The sequence below is a fragment of the Acanthochromis polyacanthus genome, chromosome 20 (assembly GCF_021347895.1).
Source record: "Acanthochromis polyacanthus isolate Apoly-LR-REF ecotype Palm Island chromosome 20, KAUST_Apoly_ChrSc, whole genome shotgun sequence".
Lineage (NCBI taxonomy): Eukaryota > Metazoa > Chordata > Actinopteri > Pomacentridae > Acanthochromis > Acanthochromis polyacanthus.
This window is the reverse complement of record NC_067132.1, coordinates 13,297,856-13,315,412: the sequence shown is the minus strand read 5'-3', so window position 1 is coordinate 13,315,412 and position 17,557 is coordinate 13,297,856. Positions and strand designations below refer to the sequence as shown.

At 41.2% G+C, this 17,557-nt stretch overlaps 1 protein-coding gene and 1 long non-coding RNA gene across 3 annotated transcripts in view; one reads left to right on the top strand and one right to left on the bottom strand.

The window, feature by feature from the left end:
• Positions 1-895: 895 nt before the first annotated feature.
• The window catches only part of LOC110964148 (receptor activity-modifying protein 3-like), a 51,124-nt gene continuing 34,462 nt past the window's right edge, over positions 896-17,557 (top strand). Inside the window, exon 1 of the mRNA XM_022212771.2 lies at positions 896-1,279. Within this exon, the coding sequence (XP_022068463.2) occupies positions 1,228-1,279 (52 nt within the window). The 5' untranslated portion in view covers positions 896-1,227. The remainder of the gene's footprint in view (positions 1,280-17,557) is intronic.
• LOC110964150 (uncharacterized) lies at positions 16,143-17,557 on the bottom strand. 2 transcript variants are annotated; one of them, XR_007938244.1, is made up of 3 exons: positions 17,183-17,557; positions 16,887-17,045; positions 16,143-16,643 (listed from the first exon to the last, which is right to left on the bottom strand). It is a non-coding gene; the product is annotated as an uncharacterized LOC110964150 (long non-coding RNA). The 2 variants fall into 2 exon arrangements; XR_002596573.2 differs by having other exon boundaries at positions 16,887-17,557.

The following is a 17,557-nucleotide window of genomic DNA, read 5'->3' as shown; positions in this document are numbered from 1 at the left end:
ATGTTCTCACCTGCATTTGCCCTGAAGAGTTTTCAGTTCTCTCTGTGGAGCTGGGTGCTGTGCCAGTATACTGACATGGTGTGACTGGTAAGACTGCAGCAGAGGGAGAGTAGAAGTAATGGAGGATGCGAACAGTTTACTAGGCTACAGAGCACAGCCAATATTATGTCCGTCTTCAAAATAAAAGCAGAACAAGGCACAATAACCACTTTGCAGGGTAGACAAAATTATTATTATTTTCACTATTAAGTCCCGCAAAAATAAAATACAAAAAGACTTGGGCTAAAAAAACACACACAAAAAATATCTGCCTAAAAGTGATTGCCATCTGTTAACATTCAGTTTGACACGAATTCAAACACAGCTCCAGCTCCAGCTGTTGCATAAGCTCAAAGTAACACGGAAGGCTTTAGTAGTGTTTTGTGCTGAATCCACACACTGATGGAGATGTAATGTGAGAACAAACCACATGAGGTCAGTGTTGTTGCATGGGAAAAAATCTTTTGGGTCACTCGGAGCAGCTCAGTGCTACAGTCTCCACTTACAGATCACCAAACGTTTTTTTTTATTATTATTATTATAAGGTGCAATATCTGTTATTGTAGCATGATATGAAGTAATTATAGAGTCAAATGTGATTTTAAGTAACTGAATTGTGTAGCTATGCAAGTGTTTACATGTATGTTATAAAATAATAAAAGTGTAAAGAAAAAAACAAATGATTTCATTATCTCTTCTTTCTGGATTCCTACTTGATCTCTTCCAGATCTACCATAATCTCACATTTAAATGTAATGTTTAATTCAGTGAAAAGTGCATGATCCAGTGTGAAAACTCGGAGGAAACCCTTCCATCCTCCCTCTCTCCCCCTCTCTCCTCCCCCCTCCGGAGGATGCAGGACGAGTGCTGCGCTCTGACTCCTGACGCGCAGAGACGCGGACGCGCTCATCACGGGGACAGTCAGGACCCGCGCTCTGGGATCCCGGTTTTCTCTTTTTGAGTGTGTGTGTGTGTGTATGTGTGTGTGTGTGTGGTCTTCTTCTTCTTCTTTTTCTTTCCTTCTGGCTTCTCCCCTCCAAACTCCCCTCAAGCCGCTTTGACAGCAATGAAGGAACTCGCACGTTTGGGATAATTTTAATAATGGTTCGCTTCAAATGTCCTTTGGCACCGCGTTGGAGCCACAGCTGAGCTTTCATTCATTAAGTCCGACTGGATTCTCGCGACGTGATGGATACAAATGAGTTCGCAGTGCTGAAACTTTTTGTTGTTGGGCTTTTGGGTGAGTAAGATTGACTTTTTAAATGTGTTTGTATTAATGGAAGAGCACATGAAAGCTCTAAAGCCACAGCATCACACACATTTCTCTTGAAACTGGAGCTGCTTTGCCCATTTTTCCTTATTGATCTCATACAGGAGTGAATCACTCCAGTAATTCTGCACATTCACATCCACAAATGCATGCCATGCTTCAGTATGAGTGTGTCAGGTTGCACACAGTGAGGTTCTCCAAGAAGTATCAGCAGCAGCTCTGCTCTGAATGGTTATTATAGAGTATTGTGTCATGGCATCATGCCCCAGTGGACAGACCTGACCTATATCGTGGCCAATGGGAATTTCTGGATCTGGCTCATTAGCTGGTTGTGCAAGGATGTAATCATGTATGAAATAATGCTTCCTGTGGTGTGAGGTTGTGACTGACGAATCCTCTGCTCAGACACAGAGATCAGGTTAACTGCTGCTGTGATTCAGATGCTTTGATTGATGCACCTGATAGGTTTTGGTCTGCAGCGCCCAGTGGTGCTGATGGAGTCAAATCAAAGCATGAATCTTAATAACCTGGCATCTGAGCCCTATAATGTCCTGTAACTGTAGCAGTATCAGCAGGAGATAGCTGAAAGCCGTGTGAGTCAGTGATGAAGAAGACTTGTGATATTGCAGTGACTCTACCCAGGATGTACTTTAAGGGGCAGTTGTTGAGCTGATATTTGGTGTTGGCTCTGACTGAAAATACCCGGCTTCCTCCCATGTGGACACATGAGCCAGCTGATACAGCCTTTCAATTTCAAGGTTTGTGGTTCAGAAGGAGTTCAAACGGGGTCTCTTATCTGTGGGTGCTGTTTACACGGAGCCTCCGGAGGGGTAAACCTGAGGTAGATAAACGATGAAAGCATGGATCCAGCACTCTTTATGAAGTCATTTTTTCTGTTTTGAAGAGCTAAGCTCGTTATAGACAAGAGGATGTGGTCTGTGTCCTGCAAAGACCTTCAGCTTGGACTCTGCTGGATGTGGGCCATGGAGCAGCTGTGGCCTCAGCGCTGCACAGCCAAGCAAAAAGCCAACTTAGATGGTCATTTTCTGTTTCGTGCTCAGGAGCTTGGAAAAAAAAAGAATCCATGCGTGTTTTCAGAATAAATGGATGACAATGTTTCACTGCAGGTGCTTCAGTGAGAGGTTGTATTCTCACAATGTAACGGCACACAGCGGGGGTTTCCTCTGAGAGCTCTTGTCTAGACTAAAAGACTTTCCCATCAAATGTTCCCCATTGGAAAGAAGAAAGTAGGAGGCCAGATGCTGTCTGTTCAAAGGAAACCAGAACACAACACAATGAGTCACTCTGATTTGTTGGTTTTAATGTAAGGCCAGTGGTGGATCCAGCCGAGTAGAAGGTCCCCATCTGCACGGCAGAAAACGAGTGATTCCCACTGACTGTGAAGCATCTGCTTGCCCCAATAAACAGCTATTCATGCACTCTCACAGCCAGGGAAAATGCCTTGGGGTTCTTCTGTTCCATTGCCCTCAGAAAAAAACATATCGTTGTGAAAAAAGCGTTTTTTTGCTTCTCTTATAAAATGCTGTTCATAGAACTGCAGTGAGATGTCAGTGTGTGGAGATGTTTTCAGTGCGTGTGGTCGACCACATGGATGCTGTTATAGAGGGTGGTGTTTATCACCTGGATGTTCCAGGGTTGAAATTCTGTCAGGATCGGTTTTCAAGTCATTTGTTGTTTGTTGTATATTTTGGTTTGATCAGTGCCAACATATTCTATAAAAAGACCAAATCCAACAACGGTATTGAGTTTATTTGATTTAGTCTCACATACATGAATGTAAATATATGCAACACCTCAACCAATCCTGTACTGCTGCTTCCCCTGGATAAATCACTTATCACTCCTGATATATTTTGACATCTTTTCTGGTTTCTTGATACACAAAGAAAATTGCACAGTCCTCATTTTCCATGATGAAGTCTCTCTGATAGAACATAATTTACTTGATGTAGGGGACATGGAGTTTGTTGACATAAAAGTATGACATGTACACAGCTCCTTCAAAACAACCCACATCAATACAATCTTGGTTTCAATCTGGGTAAATTTGACAACATTCCGTTGTCTTCCAAACATATTTTTGTCCTCACAGCTGTCTGAGCTGCTGCAGCAGAAAATCAGTGGATTTTAGAGGCTTCTCTGTGCAATACTGCATAGCTAGCATCCACCATCGCCTTAATGTGAGACGTTGAGGGAATGCAGGTAAAGTGCACTGTATATCTATAAGCAGATGTTGCGAATAGTATTTAGATTTTACATGTAAAAGATGCACTGAATTAATTCAGTTTTATTTATTTAGTGCCAATTACAATTCAAATTGTCTCAAGATGCTTTACAGACCCCAAATAATCTGAACCCACAGTGGCAACAAAAACACCCTTTGAACAGGAAGAAACCTTGAGCAGAACGGGGGGGGGGACCCATCTGTCGCTGGCCAACTGGGTTGTCAGAAGAGGTCAAGGGGGTGGAGGACAAGGAAACACATAACACACATTGATAAGAGAAGCATAGATGATACAAACAAAGTGATGCACAATGGATACAGAGTGACTGGAGGTATACAGAACAAGCCAACACTGAAGCTTATTCATAAGTTTACTGTTACGGTGTACGGCTCTGGCATTAAATATACTGTATATATAACTGGTAGTGAGATGCAAACAGTATGTAGATGAGCATATCAAGTATAGTAAGGGTGATGCAGAGTAGACTGGTGGGAATGGGCAGCTGGAAGCAGTGGGCTGGAGGAAGGTCAGCAGCAGCATCCTACAGGGGACACGATGGAGACTAGTCCAGTTGGTGGGACAGCAACCACAGATCAGAAGCATCCAGCTCTGGGACCAGGGACACTCGGAGAAAAAACACAGGGGGACACAAAGTGAGTGCCATGTGATAATGGTATACATAGTAAATACAAAGGTAATTAGAGAAGGGCTCAGTGTATTGAGAGAGGTCCCCAGCAGCCTAGGCCTACAGAAGCAGAACGAGGGGCATAGTTGAAGTAGAAGTCAGTCAGGTGGACTCCAACTGACCCCCTCAGGTTTACCAATTAGGGTGACGAAGTCTGCAGTTTTTTGATTTATTTTAATGTAGATTTGTACTTCAGCAAGAAATAAGCAAAGCAACATGACTAATTTATTTGACCATTTAAATGAGCACGGCTGGAGTACAAAGCTGGATCTGATGCCATTCAGAGCAAAAAAACACCTTATTCTGGATGCCTGAGCCAGCGTTACATGTTACATTATGAGAAAGAATCCACATGGTTCTTACTCTAAAAACGTGTTTCTATGCAGATGCAGATCCACAAAGTTACCCCAGTCTTTCTAGAGTTATTCATTCTTTCCAAATAAAGTTACTGAAGTCATCTGGTGAAGATTTTGGACTTTTTTCATATTGCAATAAAGATCTCTAAATGTAACAATTTCTGTTTGTTTTCCAACAGTGTAAAGTGAGCAGTCGAGTATTCATAGTACACATGTTGTTCTAATATTTTATTGTCTTTTGAGAACAACATTTTGTTCTCACTGTAAAGCTACATGGCCAAGCGTTTGCCCAAAGGGAATTGTTGGATTCATTGGGTTTTTCTCTGCATATTAATATTGTAAGATCTTCACCTTTTTATGAGATGACCAATGGAGTAATTCCACTCTATATAAATAAAATTGAATTGAATCTGGATTGGAATGACAATACATTTGATTTGGCTTTATTGGTTGCAGAATTCCTCCCCCTCCCAAACCTAAATGAGATTATTAAAAGAAACATGTTGGGTTTTCTGAAAAATGACATTTTACGATTCATGCTTTTCACAGCTGTTTTCGAGATATTTGTTTATCTTATTATTCGCCTTCACAAAGAAAGTTTATATTAATGAGATTCATGTGTTCAGCAAAATGTAATGGACTGACACTAACACATGGCTAGTTTAGTTGCTTTTATGAGATTTGCAGACTGTGGTGAAAATCTACAATATAATAAGATCTGTTGTTTTAAAAAGCTGCAGAGACGTGAGAATTTAGGAGAACTTGTGCTCCCATCAGTGCTTTTAATTAAAGACGATTTCGGACGGTTTCTATACATTGTCTATGTTCACTACACATGAATAAAACAGCTCGATGTCCAGCTGCAGATTATGCTTAATTCTGCCAAACAGATGTCCATATCTGTGTCATTATACCCAAAAGGTTTAGAGTGAAGACCGCTGCCAACATGCTTGGACCAAGAAAACGTACAGACATGTTCTATGTGGATGTGTTGATGGTTCATTGACCATTAGTTTAGCTTCAGCCCTAGTCCAACACCAGTGAAAATGTGTTAAGAGCATTATTAATCTTTCAGATCACTGTTAAAGATTCATGCAGCACGAGGGGCTTGAACCTTTTCTCTGTGCTCATCCTGCTCATATCAAAGTCTGATGCTGAGGTCCTGCTGAGTGTGTTTCTGACAGAGCACCATATGGTCAGCAGACTCTGGAGGTGTTTCAGGACTATATATGATCACTCCTGATTAAAGTTTCAGTAACGAGAGGTGCTAGACGCTACATGTGTGTTCACAGTATGGATTAGATTTTGTCTCAGCTAACGGTACGTGTGGAAGCAAGAACAACAGAGTGAAATAATGACGCAAACATGGGGCTGATTAAAACTGTGTTAATGCAAGAAACCAGTAATAATTACTCGTCGAACTGATTGGTTGAGCAACAGAGAATGAAATGAAAAATACCGTTTTTGTGCTTTGTAATAAAAAAAAACCAAACAGTTTATCATTGTTTTCTGGACTGCTGGTCAGGCAGAAGTTATTTAAAATCAACTTTAAAGTCAACTTTGACTCAGAATTGTTAGTTTTTGGATGAAATGATGAATTAACTGCTCAAGAAAACAACCACTCCATTTATAGATGCTAAAAATATTCCAAAACAAAATCTTCCATCACTTTTTCTATCTGTACAGCGTCTGGTTTCAATACACGCAAGTTAATTTAATCTTAAATGTGCTGCTGGGTGCAAATGCACACTATTTGTCTTGCAGCTCAAATAATGTGGAGGAGCAGCTGCTCATTATCTGATATCATTTTCGGGAGTCGTCATTCACTGCTGCAGGCTTCTCAAAGGAGCAGCAAGAGGGCAGAGCTGGAGCAGGACAGGGGTTAGTTGTCTCTTAATATCTGGAGATCTGACAGGGGGATGGTTTTCAATCAGAATTCCAATTACAGAATAGGTGCTAATGAGCACTGCTAAAATGAGAAATGACTGGAAAGTGTCACTCAACACTTAGTCTGAGAGTAGGATGGAATTAATGACAGAAATTAGTTAGTGGTGATGACTGGAGGGGACTGCTCTTAATGATGGGGACAAAAGGTTTTTACCAAGAAGTAATTAGAACTGAAATTAGTTACAATAGAAATCACTGCATGCAATGATCTGGAGCTGAGTAAAATACTAGTTAGAGGTGTGACGTTCACGAACGAGTCAGTCGTTTGAACGGCTCCTTTAAGTGAACGATGGGAACCGGTTCTCATTTACGAGCAGTTCGTATGTGCAAATTGCCCACGCTTTCTTCACATGTCAGCTGATGAATATAACAACCAGCCAGTCTTTTGAACGGCTCCTCAAGATCTGGCTTCCTTCAGGGAGCCATAAATCCCATCTCTAATACTTATGCAGCTTTCTCGGGTTGTGCTAACACTTGGTTAACACGGTGTTTACATTCAGAAGCAGATCGTGACATGCTGAAGTGTTGCAGCTGAAGGTCTTTTATTTACATTTCTGCATCTTGGAGATAGTTGGCTGTTAATCTGCAGCAGCTGCAAGGCATCATCATACATGACAGGGATCATTCACAGAGATTACAAGGCTTAAGATACTGATGGCGTTACAGTAGAGAGTTGAAATATAAAGCATTATGTTGACATTTAGTGAGCAGTAGTGCTTCAGAAAAGGGTAATCATTAAGAAAAGTCAACAGAAAGAGGGGGCCGGTTAGATATGTTTTCTTCGTGTCCAAGGGGGAGGGTAGAGGGAGATAATATTCAGTCGTTGAACTCGGTCTGGTATTGCAAAATAGAGTGTGACTAACAGACCAAGATGCTTTTCTGTGTTATTAGTGGTTTTTAAATTGTTTTTGCTGTTTGCATGTCGCCCTCCTGTTGACCTTAATCCTAACCGTAATCATTTTGTGTGTCATTTTAATGTTGTACGATTACAAAATGTTAATCATTAATATTTTCATTCCTGTCACGTTGTCGAACTTCATCTTGTATTTGATAATCAGCGTGTAAACCTCTGTTGTCTAGAGCTCTGGCTTTTGCTAACCCCTCTTCTGCTGTGCAATTTGGTGGCTACAGGAGAATTCCATTAAAAGGGAATGCAACCAATTTTACACATCAAAATCTGTTTCAGGTGTTGGTTTTCAGGGCCTTCACGTGTGAAAAAAAGTCTAATGAAACACCTCAAGGTGATGCCACATGAGGCCGCTGGTCTGAAAATGGAAAAAGGCTCTGGAGTTAAAAAGAAGTGAGACCTCTGCAGACAAGTCTACAACAGAATTGTGGGGGGCTGAGTTGCATTATGGGTAACGTAGATGTCAAGTTTCGGGAAGAAGAGTGTGTGGAATTAAATAGATGATATGCCTGCTTCTGTTGCATCAATGCTGAACTGGTGGAGTAATCTTTAAACATATTACAGTTTATGCATGCACTGCATCAGAATAAATTGAAAATCAATCCAACAGTGTTATAATAATAACTAGCATATTATTTAAGATATTGTGAGGAGGATTTTGAAGTTTCTCTTGTAGTTAGGAGGAGATTTCTAATGTTTACTTCTGCTGCCCATACCGGTAATCCTGCACGGTGTATTTTATTTGTTGCTGTAAAGGATTGCAATTTAAATTTCAGTAATTAGTCTGTGTTTCTTTTTCTAATTGGACTCATTGTGGCAGTTTGCCCGGTTTGTTGCCTTGTTAGCGAGCAGGGCCTGGAGCAATAATGGAGAGAGTTTTTATGTTTTTTGGTTGTTTGCTGCAAAAACCTGCAACTTGTGTTCAGTGAGTTGTTAATGAGCAAAATTGGCCAAAAATCACATTTAATGATTTCAGGGTGATTCTGCTATTTGTGGCTTTTTATTTTCTGTGAGGTAATGCGCATCTTTCTGTTTTATCTTTCCACCGGCATAAATCCCTTTGGGCAAATTGGGCAATAATTCATCAACGAGGGTTCCTCTGCAGCTGCTAGAGGTCCTTGAGATGGAGTGACTGAACTGATGTAAGAAGTGCATGATTTGGTAGAAACATCTGTTGTTTTTCTTGTTGCTACAGTTAGTTCTGAGCTGATACACTAACCAGGATTTTTTTTTTTTTTGCAAATCTATTCATTAATAGTTTGCCAATTGACATAATTACTCCACTCTGAAAACACATGTAAGGTCTGAATCATTTGAATAACTATTTTTGCACTTTATTTCCTTACCAGAGACATAACTAATACTCAGCTGGGTGCATATTTAGAGATGTGGTCTCGTGTAACCTTGCCAGCAAGTTGATTTCTCGCGATATTTGTGAGTTCACAAATCTCTCAAGAAACCATCTTGCTCCGCTCCTGCCTTCATTTTTCGTACAGCACCAAGTTGGTTCGCGGCCAATCACGCAGCAGTATTCGTGTGTGAGGCGGGATAATGGGCTGGATATCCAGGTGTGATGACAACACCAAGCGCCAGTAGATCAAAACAAACATGGCAACGGAGGACAACGATCGTGTAGATGCTGCTTTTAAGTCAGTTTTAGCTGAATCTCCTATCGCTTCTTTGAAGGAAGAACAACGAGAGGCGCTTTGCGCATTTCTGGATGGGAAAGATGTTTGTGCTTTTTTTATCTTCGGGTTTTGGTAAGAGTTTAATCTACCAATTGGCTCTGCTCGTTGTGAAGAAACTTCAAAGGGTTGCTGCAATTGGCTAAAAACAAACCTGTCAGAGGCGGGACATACTGTTGCATTGTCCAATCCGTGCCTCTTTCCTCCGAACGGATTTACATGGAGCGGTCCCAGATTGATATTGTGGAGTACTATCAAGTACTACACAATTATTAATCAGGTTAGGTCTCGTGGTTACCAGTACTGGGATGGTAGGTTTACCTAAATAGCTCACAGACAACTTTGCCTCCAAGTTACAGAAACTGTCTCCAAACTTTCCAAACTGGGTTTTGTAAATTAATGCACATCGGTCTCTGTGCAGCTGAGTCGGGGTGTGAATTCTCTGCCATCATTAAATCATGGTTGTTGTTGAATCATATTGAATTATTTCCTCCTTTCAGCTTGACCTACATTTCAAGCAGACAGCTGCATTAGTGCTGCTTCCCACCAAACTTGGTTAATATTTACTGTTTTTTTTAATGTATTACATTAGAATATTCTTTGACAGCCACACTGATGACGGTTGATGTTATTTTAATGGCTTCATGTAGTCTTGTTGTCGTTGTGCTGTTCTGTTTCTACATGTGACAAAGAGCAGATGTCGAGGCTCTGGAGGTGTTTAAAGGCTCCTTGAACAACAAAAATAAAACTCTGTAATGTAACTACTTATTTTTGGTGCTGGGTAATTAGTAAGCTAATGTCATTAAATGGGTAAAATAATGAATAATTAATACCAACACTGTCAGGTTTATGGTTCATGTGTTATCTGCATCAGTCCGACAGTAATTATTCATTAATGGAGACCACTTGATTATTGCAGGTCAAATACATGAGTCAGATTTATTTTTAGTTAGTTTTTAATTAATGCATAGACAAACAAATAAACTGAAAGCGTTTTCACACAGTCTCTGTAGTATTAGACTCCCACAAACATGAGAATTAGATTCTCAGATTCCGTAATGCCCTTTATAACACTCTCCTCACTCTCTCAGCATCACAAATTGAATTTTTGCCTGAGTCACTCTGGGTTTTTCCAACTTTCTTTTTCTCTCTCTCCATCTGTTTCCCTTCTTGTCTCCCTCCTGCCTCTGTGGCAGATGAGCAGCTTGTTGGCGCCGCCACAGCTGAGCTCTTTGACACTGCTGAGCTCTTTGACACTGCTGGTCAAACTCCTGGCAGGAACACTTCAGCTCAGTTCCTTGAATACAATCTGTTTTCTTCCAGAGAAAAGGCTTATATGCTGCTCTGCACTTGTTTATTATTGAGTTTGTAATTTGTGTGATTAGACATCGACGTACCTCAACGCCGTGTCACTGCTTGTTGTGCGTTACACAGATTGATGTGGGGAGTTAAGTGTGAGTCTGTCGTAGCTCTCTGTGCCAAGGGGCTGCTACTAATGGCTCCAGCAAGCTGACATATTTACCACAGACCTGCTGAGGGTGGGGGGCTCCATCACTCAGAGGGGTGAAGTGTTTATTGCTGCTGTGCTTCAACAAGTTTGAGGAAGAAGTCCAGTGATTTTACGCCATGTTGACTGAAAGAGACAGAAAACTGAGATGAAATGATCTGGTAGCACTGCACTTATAGAGCCCATCATGATGTCGGGCATCCTGCGTTTGTCACTGAGCCCAAGTCTGGCTGTCTGAGGAGAAACATTGACCTATTTCAGTGAACTCTCTAAAATTGCAGCTTGTTGTGTGTAACCAGGCTGCCGTTTCTCCTGTTAGTGGCATTTGCTGCTTCTCTAAAAGCCTGCATGAAGTGATTAATTAGTTCCAGGATGTTGTTCAAATCAACCAGTGTTTGCTTTTTGTTCCAGTGACATTTGTTTTGCGGTTTGTCAAAGAGGGATGACAGAAAGTGGCTTTAGGCCATTTCGAGCTTTTATGTTTTGGAGTTAAATGCTCGTCTGAGGTTGCAGAGGAATACTGATGACAGCCTGCTGCCTGCCTGATGCTGCTCTTCCAGCTGATTATCTTTGCTGACAGAATAATTGGGGATTCTTGTGCTGATTCTGTAGCAATCACCTCCTCGTTCCTTATCTATCAGCCACAGCCCGCACTGTGACAACTCTTAATGCTCATCGGGATATTCATTTTTATTAAACCTAATGCTAAAAAGCCATGTTAAATGAAGCTATTGTGCTTCGATGCTCCATCACAGATGAAATGTTTGCAAGGTGCTCAGTGCAGCAGCTCCTGCAAACAAGAAATGATGGTTCATAGACAGATGGATTCTCTCCACAGGGGCCTATTCCGCTGAAGCTCGGCTGTAATTTTCCTCTCCACACGGAAAATGGACTGTATTTATTTAAAGCCGTTATCCCAAAAGCCCTCCACAGTGCCTCGCATTCACCCACGACAGGCTGCTGTCACCCTACATACAGACAAACAGTGCAGTAGGTTAAAAAAAGTACGAGCATTTCTCTCCAGAAAGCCCCCCATCATGGATTCGCTCTTCTCCACTGCTGGCATTTTATTTCTGTCTGTCTCCGTCATGGCCATCCAGTCGTCCCCCTCCTCTCTTCCCCCCTCTTCCTGCTTTTGTTTGCCAAGTACCCAGAGTTCCCCTCTGTCTTGCACATCTGTGTCATTCTCCAATCTCGTCTTCCTCTCCCACCTCCTTGACCCGCAGATCCCCCACACAGAAAACTCCGCGATGATGTAAACAGCCTGGATGCTTCCACTCAGGCCTGAAGGAGCTGGACTGCAGAGGCATTTGAGTGGTTTGTGTTGTGTCACTCTAAGATAGGGTAAAGACTGGATATCATGGAGACAGGGCAAACACGGTATTGTGTAAAATACGGATAATGACGCACATTTGTATGGAGTCTTTCCGAGAAGACGTTTACAGTGTTGCACTTTATTGTGCAGAACCTGAAAAGCTCCATAAATTAATGTGCACCAAATGAAAAAAGACATTTGGAGAGAGAAGCAGGACTCTGGTGAAGCAGTAACTTCACAAAAGCACAATTTGCTTCAGTCTTTTTGAGTTATGACAACTGCTTATGTAATTTTATTCAACCAACAACCTTGTCTAACTTAGAGGAATAAGCCTTTCCTCCACAATCAAATGTATTTTTATCATTTACTTAAAGCTGCTGTCCGGAGTTTCCGTTTGTTTTCAATTTATGTATAATTTTTTAACAAAGCTTAAATGTGTTAGTCTAGTTCGATACTATAATATAAAGTTAGAATAACGCGATATGAAAATTTATTCCTGAGCTCCGCCTTCCTCTCATAGACCCCCATGTTATTCCAAAAAGCGCCGATTGCTGCCGACCAATCAAGTTCGAGCTTCGGCTTTGTCATGCTGTCAATCAACGGTTACGCGCACAACAAGCAAGCCCATGCAGAGGTGGGCGAGCTACGCACTACGCAACCGCGCGCACATTTGTTTTGCTTGTGGAGGAGAGAGCATCAGGGCTCAGCAACTTCCAGAAAAGTTACCAATCCCACGGCTTGTCAGGCCAAGAGACTGCAGGACGTTTTTTGGCTCGGGGTGCTCGCGTCGCTCCCCGACCACGGCCTCCATAGCCCGCCTGACGGCTTCGTTTAGATGCCCGACCTCTGGAGGAAGATGTTGGGGCGTCTGGGACATACTCTTCGTCAGAGCAGTCATGCAATTCTGAACTCTAGATTGAAATAAATAAACAATGTAACACATATACACGCGTAAATGCACTAAGTTTGATAAACAACGTCATCGAGAGGGATACACGAGTGTAATCACATATTGAAACTTTACTCGTTCGTCCTAGTAGATTCATGTTATTTTGGTATTAGGACAAGTTAGACTCAATACAGCATTCTAACGTAATTCCTTTATTATTTACTAAATGTACTAAATGTAGAAGAGGGGAAAACAGCAAAACAGGCAAGATGCTGCAGCACTCTGGGCACTTCTCTCATGTACTGCGCGCGTGCACAAATAAAGGGGTGAAATCAGAGGGACGGAGGGACCAACAGTGTTTTGGGAGACACTGCGATTCAAACTCCGGACAGCAGCTTTAATAATTGGTAGCTAAAAAAAAGTACTTTTTCAGTTGATTATTCTTGAAAATTAAGTTGTTCCAACTACAAGGTGTCCTTAAAGTCTGGACACAAAGGAAATCTCATTAACTATATATTTTTTTCCTCCACAGATTAAATATGGCTTTGTCCAAGCAAAAAAAGAGTTCAACTGGTAAAAAAAAACCATAAAAAAACGTGAAGGATGCGCACAGTACTCCACTAAGGCTGTTCAGTCTTATCATATCTGACGGCTGAAATCTTTTAAAAAAATCCATGGATCCAGACTTTAAGCCGTAGCACGGCTAAAATCTAATCAGGTGGTCCTTCTGTCATTTCTGACCTTCCTTGAAAATTTCATCCAAATCCGTTAATCTGTTTTGTGTTATGTTGCGAACAGACAAGTTTTGAAGTTGACAAATATTTAAAAAAAAAAAAAAAGATTTGCTCCAGTGTTAAGTAAATAATGTTGAAATCCTACCCTCAAAGTGAAGAAAAATGCAGTTTTTAGGCCAATTTCATTAAGATGGCTCAACTTGAATTTCATTTTACACCAACTAACTATGAATTCAGAGCTTTGGCCAAATCAATCATGCGAATCAAATGTATGACTTCCATACCAGATCGGTTGAGGTCCGCCATCGGTGCTGTCGACCTATAGGGTGCCGGTGGAAAATGGACTACTGTTGGTCGAAGACGGAGGGGAGGAAGGTGTGTTCGTAGGACATGAAGGTAGTTGGTGTGAGAGAAGAGGATGCAGCAGACAGGGTTAGATGGAGACAATTGATTCGCTGTGGCAACCCCTGAAGGGAAAAGCCGAAAGGAAAAGAAGAAGAATAGGTGCCTTGAGTAAATTTTTGGAGTGTACAGCTAGACTATTGTGTCATGAAGAGAGTGTGACTATGACACTGTTGGTTTTGGAAAGTTACAAAAATGATGAAAAAATGTGGGGGAGACAGTTCCCAAAGTCATGCAGCGATCACTTCAGGACAAGTAGGTCAGTTGGGTCTTTTCATAAGGAAAGAAAGTTCCTCCTGGGTTTGCCTTGTGCTGGAAGTGAAGATGTGACGCTCTTCTTCACTGTGGTTTAAATTGATCCTTTTCAGGTTCAAAGTGAATCAGTAGAAACATGCACTTCAATGAGAATGAAACATTTTGCCTGCAGCACCACATTCACCATCCATACATCTTCTTTGTACTTTTTCCAGCTTGAGAAAACCTTTTTCTTCCAGGATCTCTCTTGCTCAGGTTCCCTCGCAGAGTTCCTGAATTAGTTTCTGTTCGCCTCACCTGGCTCGTCAGCTGGCAGGTGAATAATAATCGCTCAGCAGTCAATCACTGCAGCTCTGCCTCACTGTGAATCCCACTGGCTTGTTTTGATGAATGCTGAGTGAGAAGAGGAGCAGATCGCATCGTTTCCACTTCCAGTTTTCCCATCTATAACTTATTTTGTCTGTGAGAGAAATGACTTCCAGAGCAACCCGAATACATTTAAAAAAGAGTCCCACTGTGTGTCTGGCAGGTCTGTGGACGTTTTTCGATGTGAGATAAACATCTTCAGCTTTTTTCATCAAGGCTGAGGCTTCTGACAGCAGCAGCTGGCGGTCACGGTTGGCTGAGGAGAAATCAAGATGTAAATGTCTTCTCTCTGCGACAACCATCTCAGACTCTGACACATTTGGCTTTAAAATGATGTCTACTCATCTGTAAACTGATTTTTGATGTGATTTGACCAACTTAACTGTCAAATGATTGTCAAACAAGATAATGCACACATATGGTAGCACAGTCTAAATCATCATTGCATAAGTTTTTAATTAGATGAAAATCTGAAGCCTGAATGAGATAAAGTTGACAGAAATCTCAGGAGAAAAGCAGACAGTTTTCTTTGAGTAAAATTGTCAAGTCTCACCCCAAAATGTTAAAAAGCTGTTAATCCATGGTACAAAATGCAGTATTTTCATAAATACAGGACTGTAAAAATGCAAGATGCTTATGTTTGTTGGGTCTACTGACTCATCACCCAAAAACACAACCAATAATTTGTGGTAGCCCAAACTACGATCATTATATATAAATTCCCTGCAGGTAGTTGACATAGTGTTCACTTGTTGCCATAGTTACAGTGACGCCGTGCTGCTGTCTTAGTGATACAGAAATCTTTAACAAATCCGGGGATCCAGAGTATACGCTGCATCACTGCCAAAATCTAATCACTTGGTCCTTGTGTCCTTTTATCCAATGAAATGACACAAAAATGTCATCCAAATCTGTTATTCCAGTTTTGAGTAATGTTGCGCACAGACAGACGGTTCCTTGGCAGAGTAATACCTACACAGCCCTCCTCCTGTAGCCCTCTAAGCCAACAACAAGCAAGCACCTCAAATGCACAAAAGTCAAGCTAACAGGTACCAATGATTCAAAGCCTGTTCTCCTGAGCGGCCGTCCCGGTGTGCCACCACATTCTGCTTTATCTGTCTTTAAACTGTCTCCCCTGATCTGGGCAACGAGTCTGTAATAAGCTGAAGTGTCCATCATGGGCTGGATTTTAACAGCCTGAAAATGGAGCAAAGAGGAGGTGCAGGAGTCTAGTTTCCTCTCAGACCAGTTCAATTATGAAAGGTTAGCATGGATTTCTGTCAGATTTATGCCTATTTCTACCAAAAAAAAGCTACTTACCTCAGCTTTTAACCAAACAGTTTTGCAGAACAAACAACTACTACTGCAAACGACTGAAAACAAAGCAGAGAACAACAATCTGAATAAATAATAACTGAAAACAACAACAAAGTGTAAAACAGAGTGTACTAATGTTAGTTACATGACAGGAAATTTGCAGTCACATGACCTGGAAGCAGACCAATAACAAATAATCAGCGAATAAAAGTAGGCATGTCACATGTTTACTGCCTTTAATACAATTTAATACCTTTCTAAATACACTTTGTGCTCTGGAACAATGTAGCTTTTTCACATTATGATGTGAGACTACTGGAAAAACATACAAACACAATGCAGCAGTATTTTTAGATAATGTACGACAGCTAAAGCTCAGAATGACTTTATTTTTATCTTATGACTTTCTTTGATAACTAAAAGCTGCAGTAGTTCATGTTTTTAGAACAATATGCATCAAAAGAGTATATATAATGTCATATTTATTTACAGACTTATATAGAATAACTGGCTTTCAGATCACCAGTGAAAATGAACTAATTCCTCTTTAAAAGAAAAAAAAAGTCCATCTTTGTAAGATACTCTTGCTGGTGGTGCTTAGCGTTTTCCAACAACAATTTCTGGGTTGCTCTGGATGATCCACTGATGTATTTTTACCGACTATAGACCAACCAGACAGGTTCAACTTTCAGTTTGAAGGCGACCACGGACACGGAACACAACCTGAGAAAGTGTGAAAACAAAAACACTCCTTTTACTATGAGTTCTCAGCCGTGAGAGGAAAGTACATTTAGTGAGAGAAACTTTGCAGTAATTTTACTGTAGAACAAATAAGTGATATAATTCTAACAGTAGCCCAGAATTCAATAATCAGCTTCAGTCCATATATTCGTACTTCAAACTTTTGTTTTTCATACCAGATACGTTAAAATGAGTTAGTAAAGGGACCTTAGATACAGTACAAACCTATCATTGTATCGACCAGGTTCTCAGACTGCGCTCGAGTCGATACCAGATTTCATTATTTGCTGCTGCACAGAGAATTACAGGTTTTCCTCATGGCCAGACGATGTCATAGGAATCCTTTCAAAACATTTTTCCCTCCTCTCTTCTGCAACCCTGGACCTGCTCTCACAAAATGAAAATAATTAAGCAATTTTGCAGCGTGACCTCACGTGACCCTGACGAGTCAGAGTTTCTATCGCAACAACATCCTCTCCTTGTTGTTTTTGTGAGATCAGAACACCGCGCTGGCCACTTACATCTGCCCTCTGCTGGAAGGTCATCCATCTTCCTGCCAGAGAGCTCTGCTGATAACGAGACTGACTGAAAGAGCGACGGTCTGTTCGTCACAGATTACTGCCGGAAGGTCAAACTGAGACGCTTGTGAAATCAGGGCTGTCGGTCGTGCCTCGGGTGGAACATCTGCCCAAATTCAATCTGAAGAAGAGCGTCGCATATCTTCTTTCAGCCATAATTGAATGTCATCGTGTTCAATTTGGTGCGTTAGCTTCAGCATCATGAAGAAATGAGATGAGAGCAGAAAAAACTGCCGGTCTGTGGGGAAAATTAGCTGGAAACTTGATAGAAAATCACTGCCAAAGCACTGGTATCATCCTGAGTGGAAGAGAAACTAA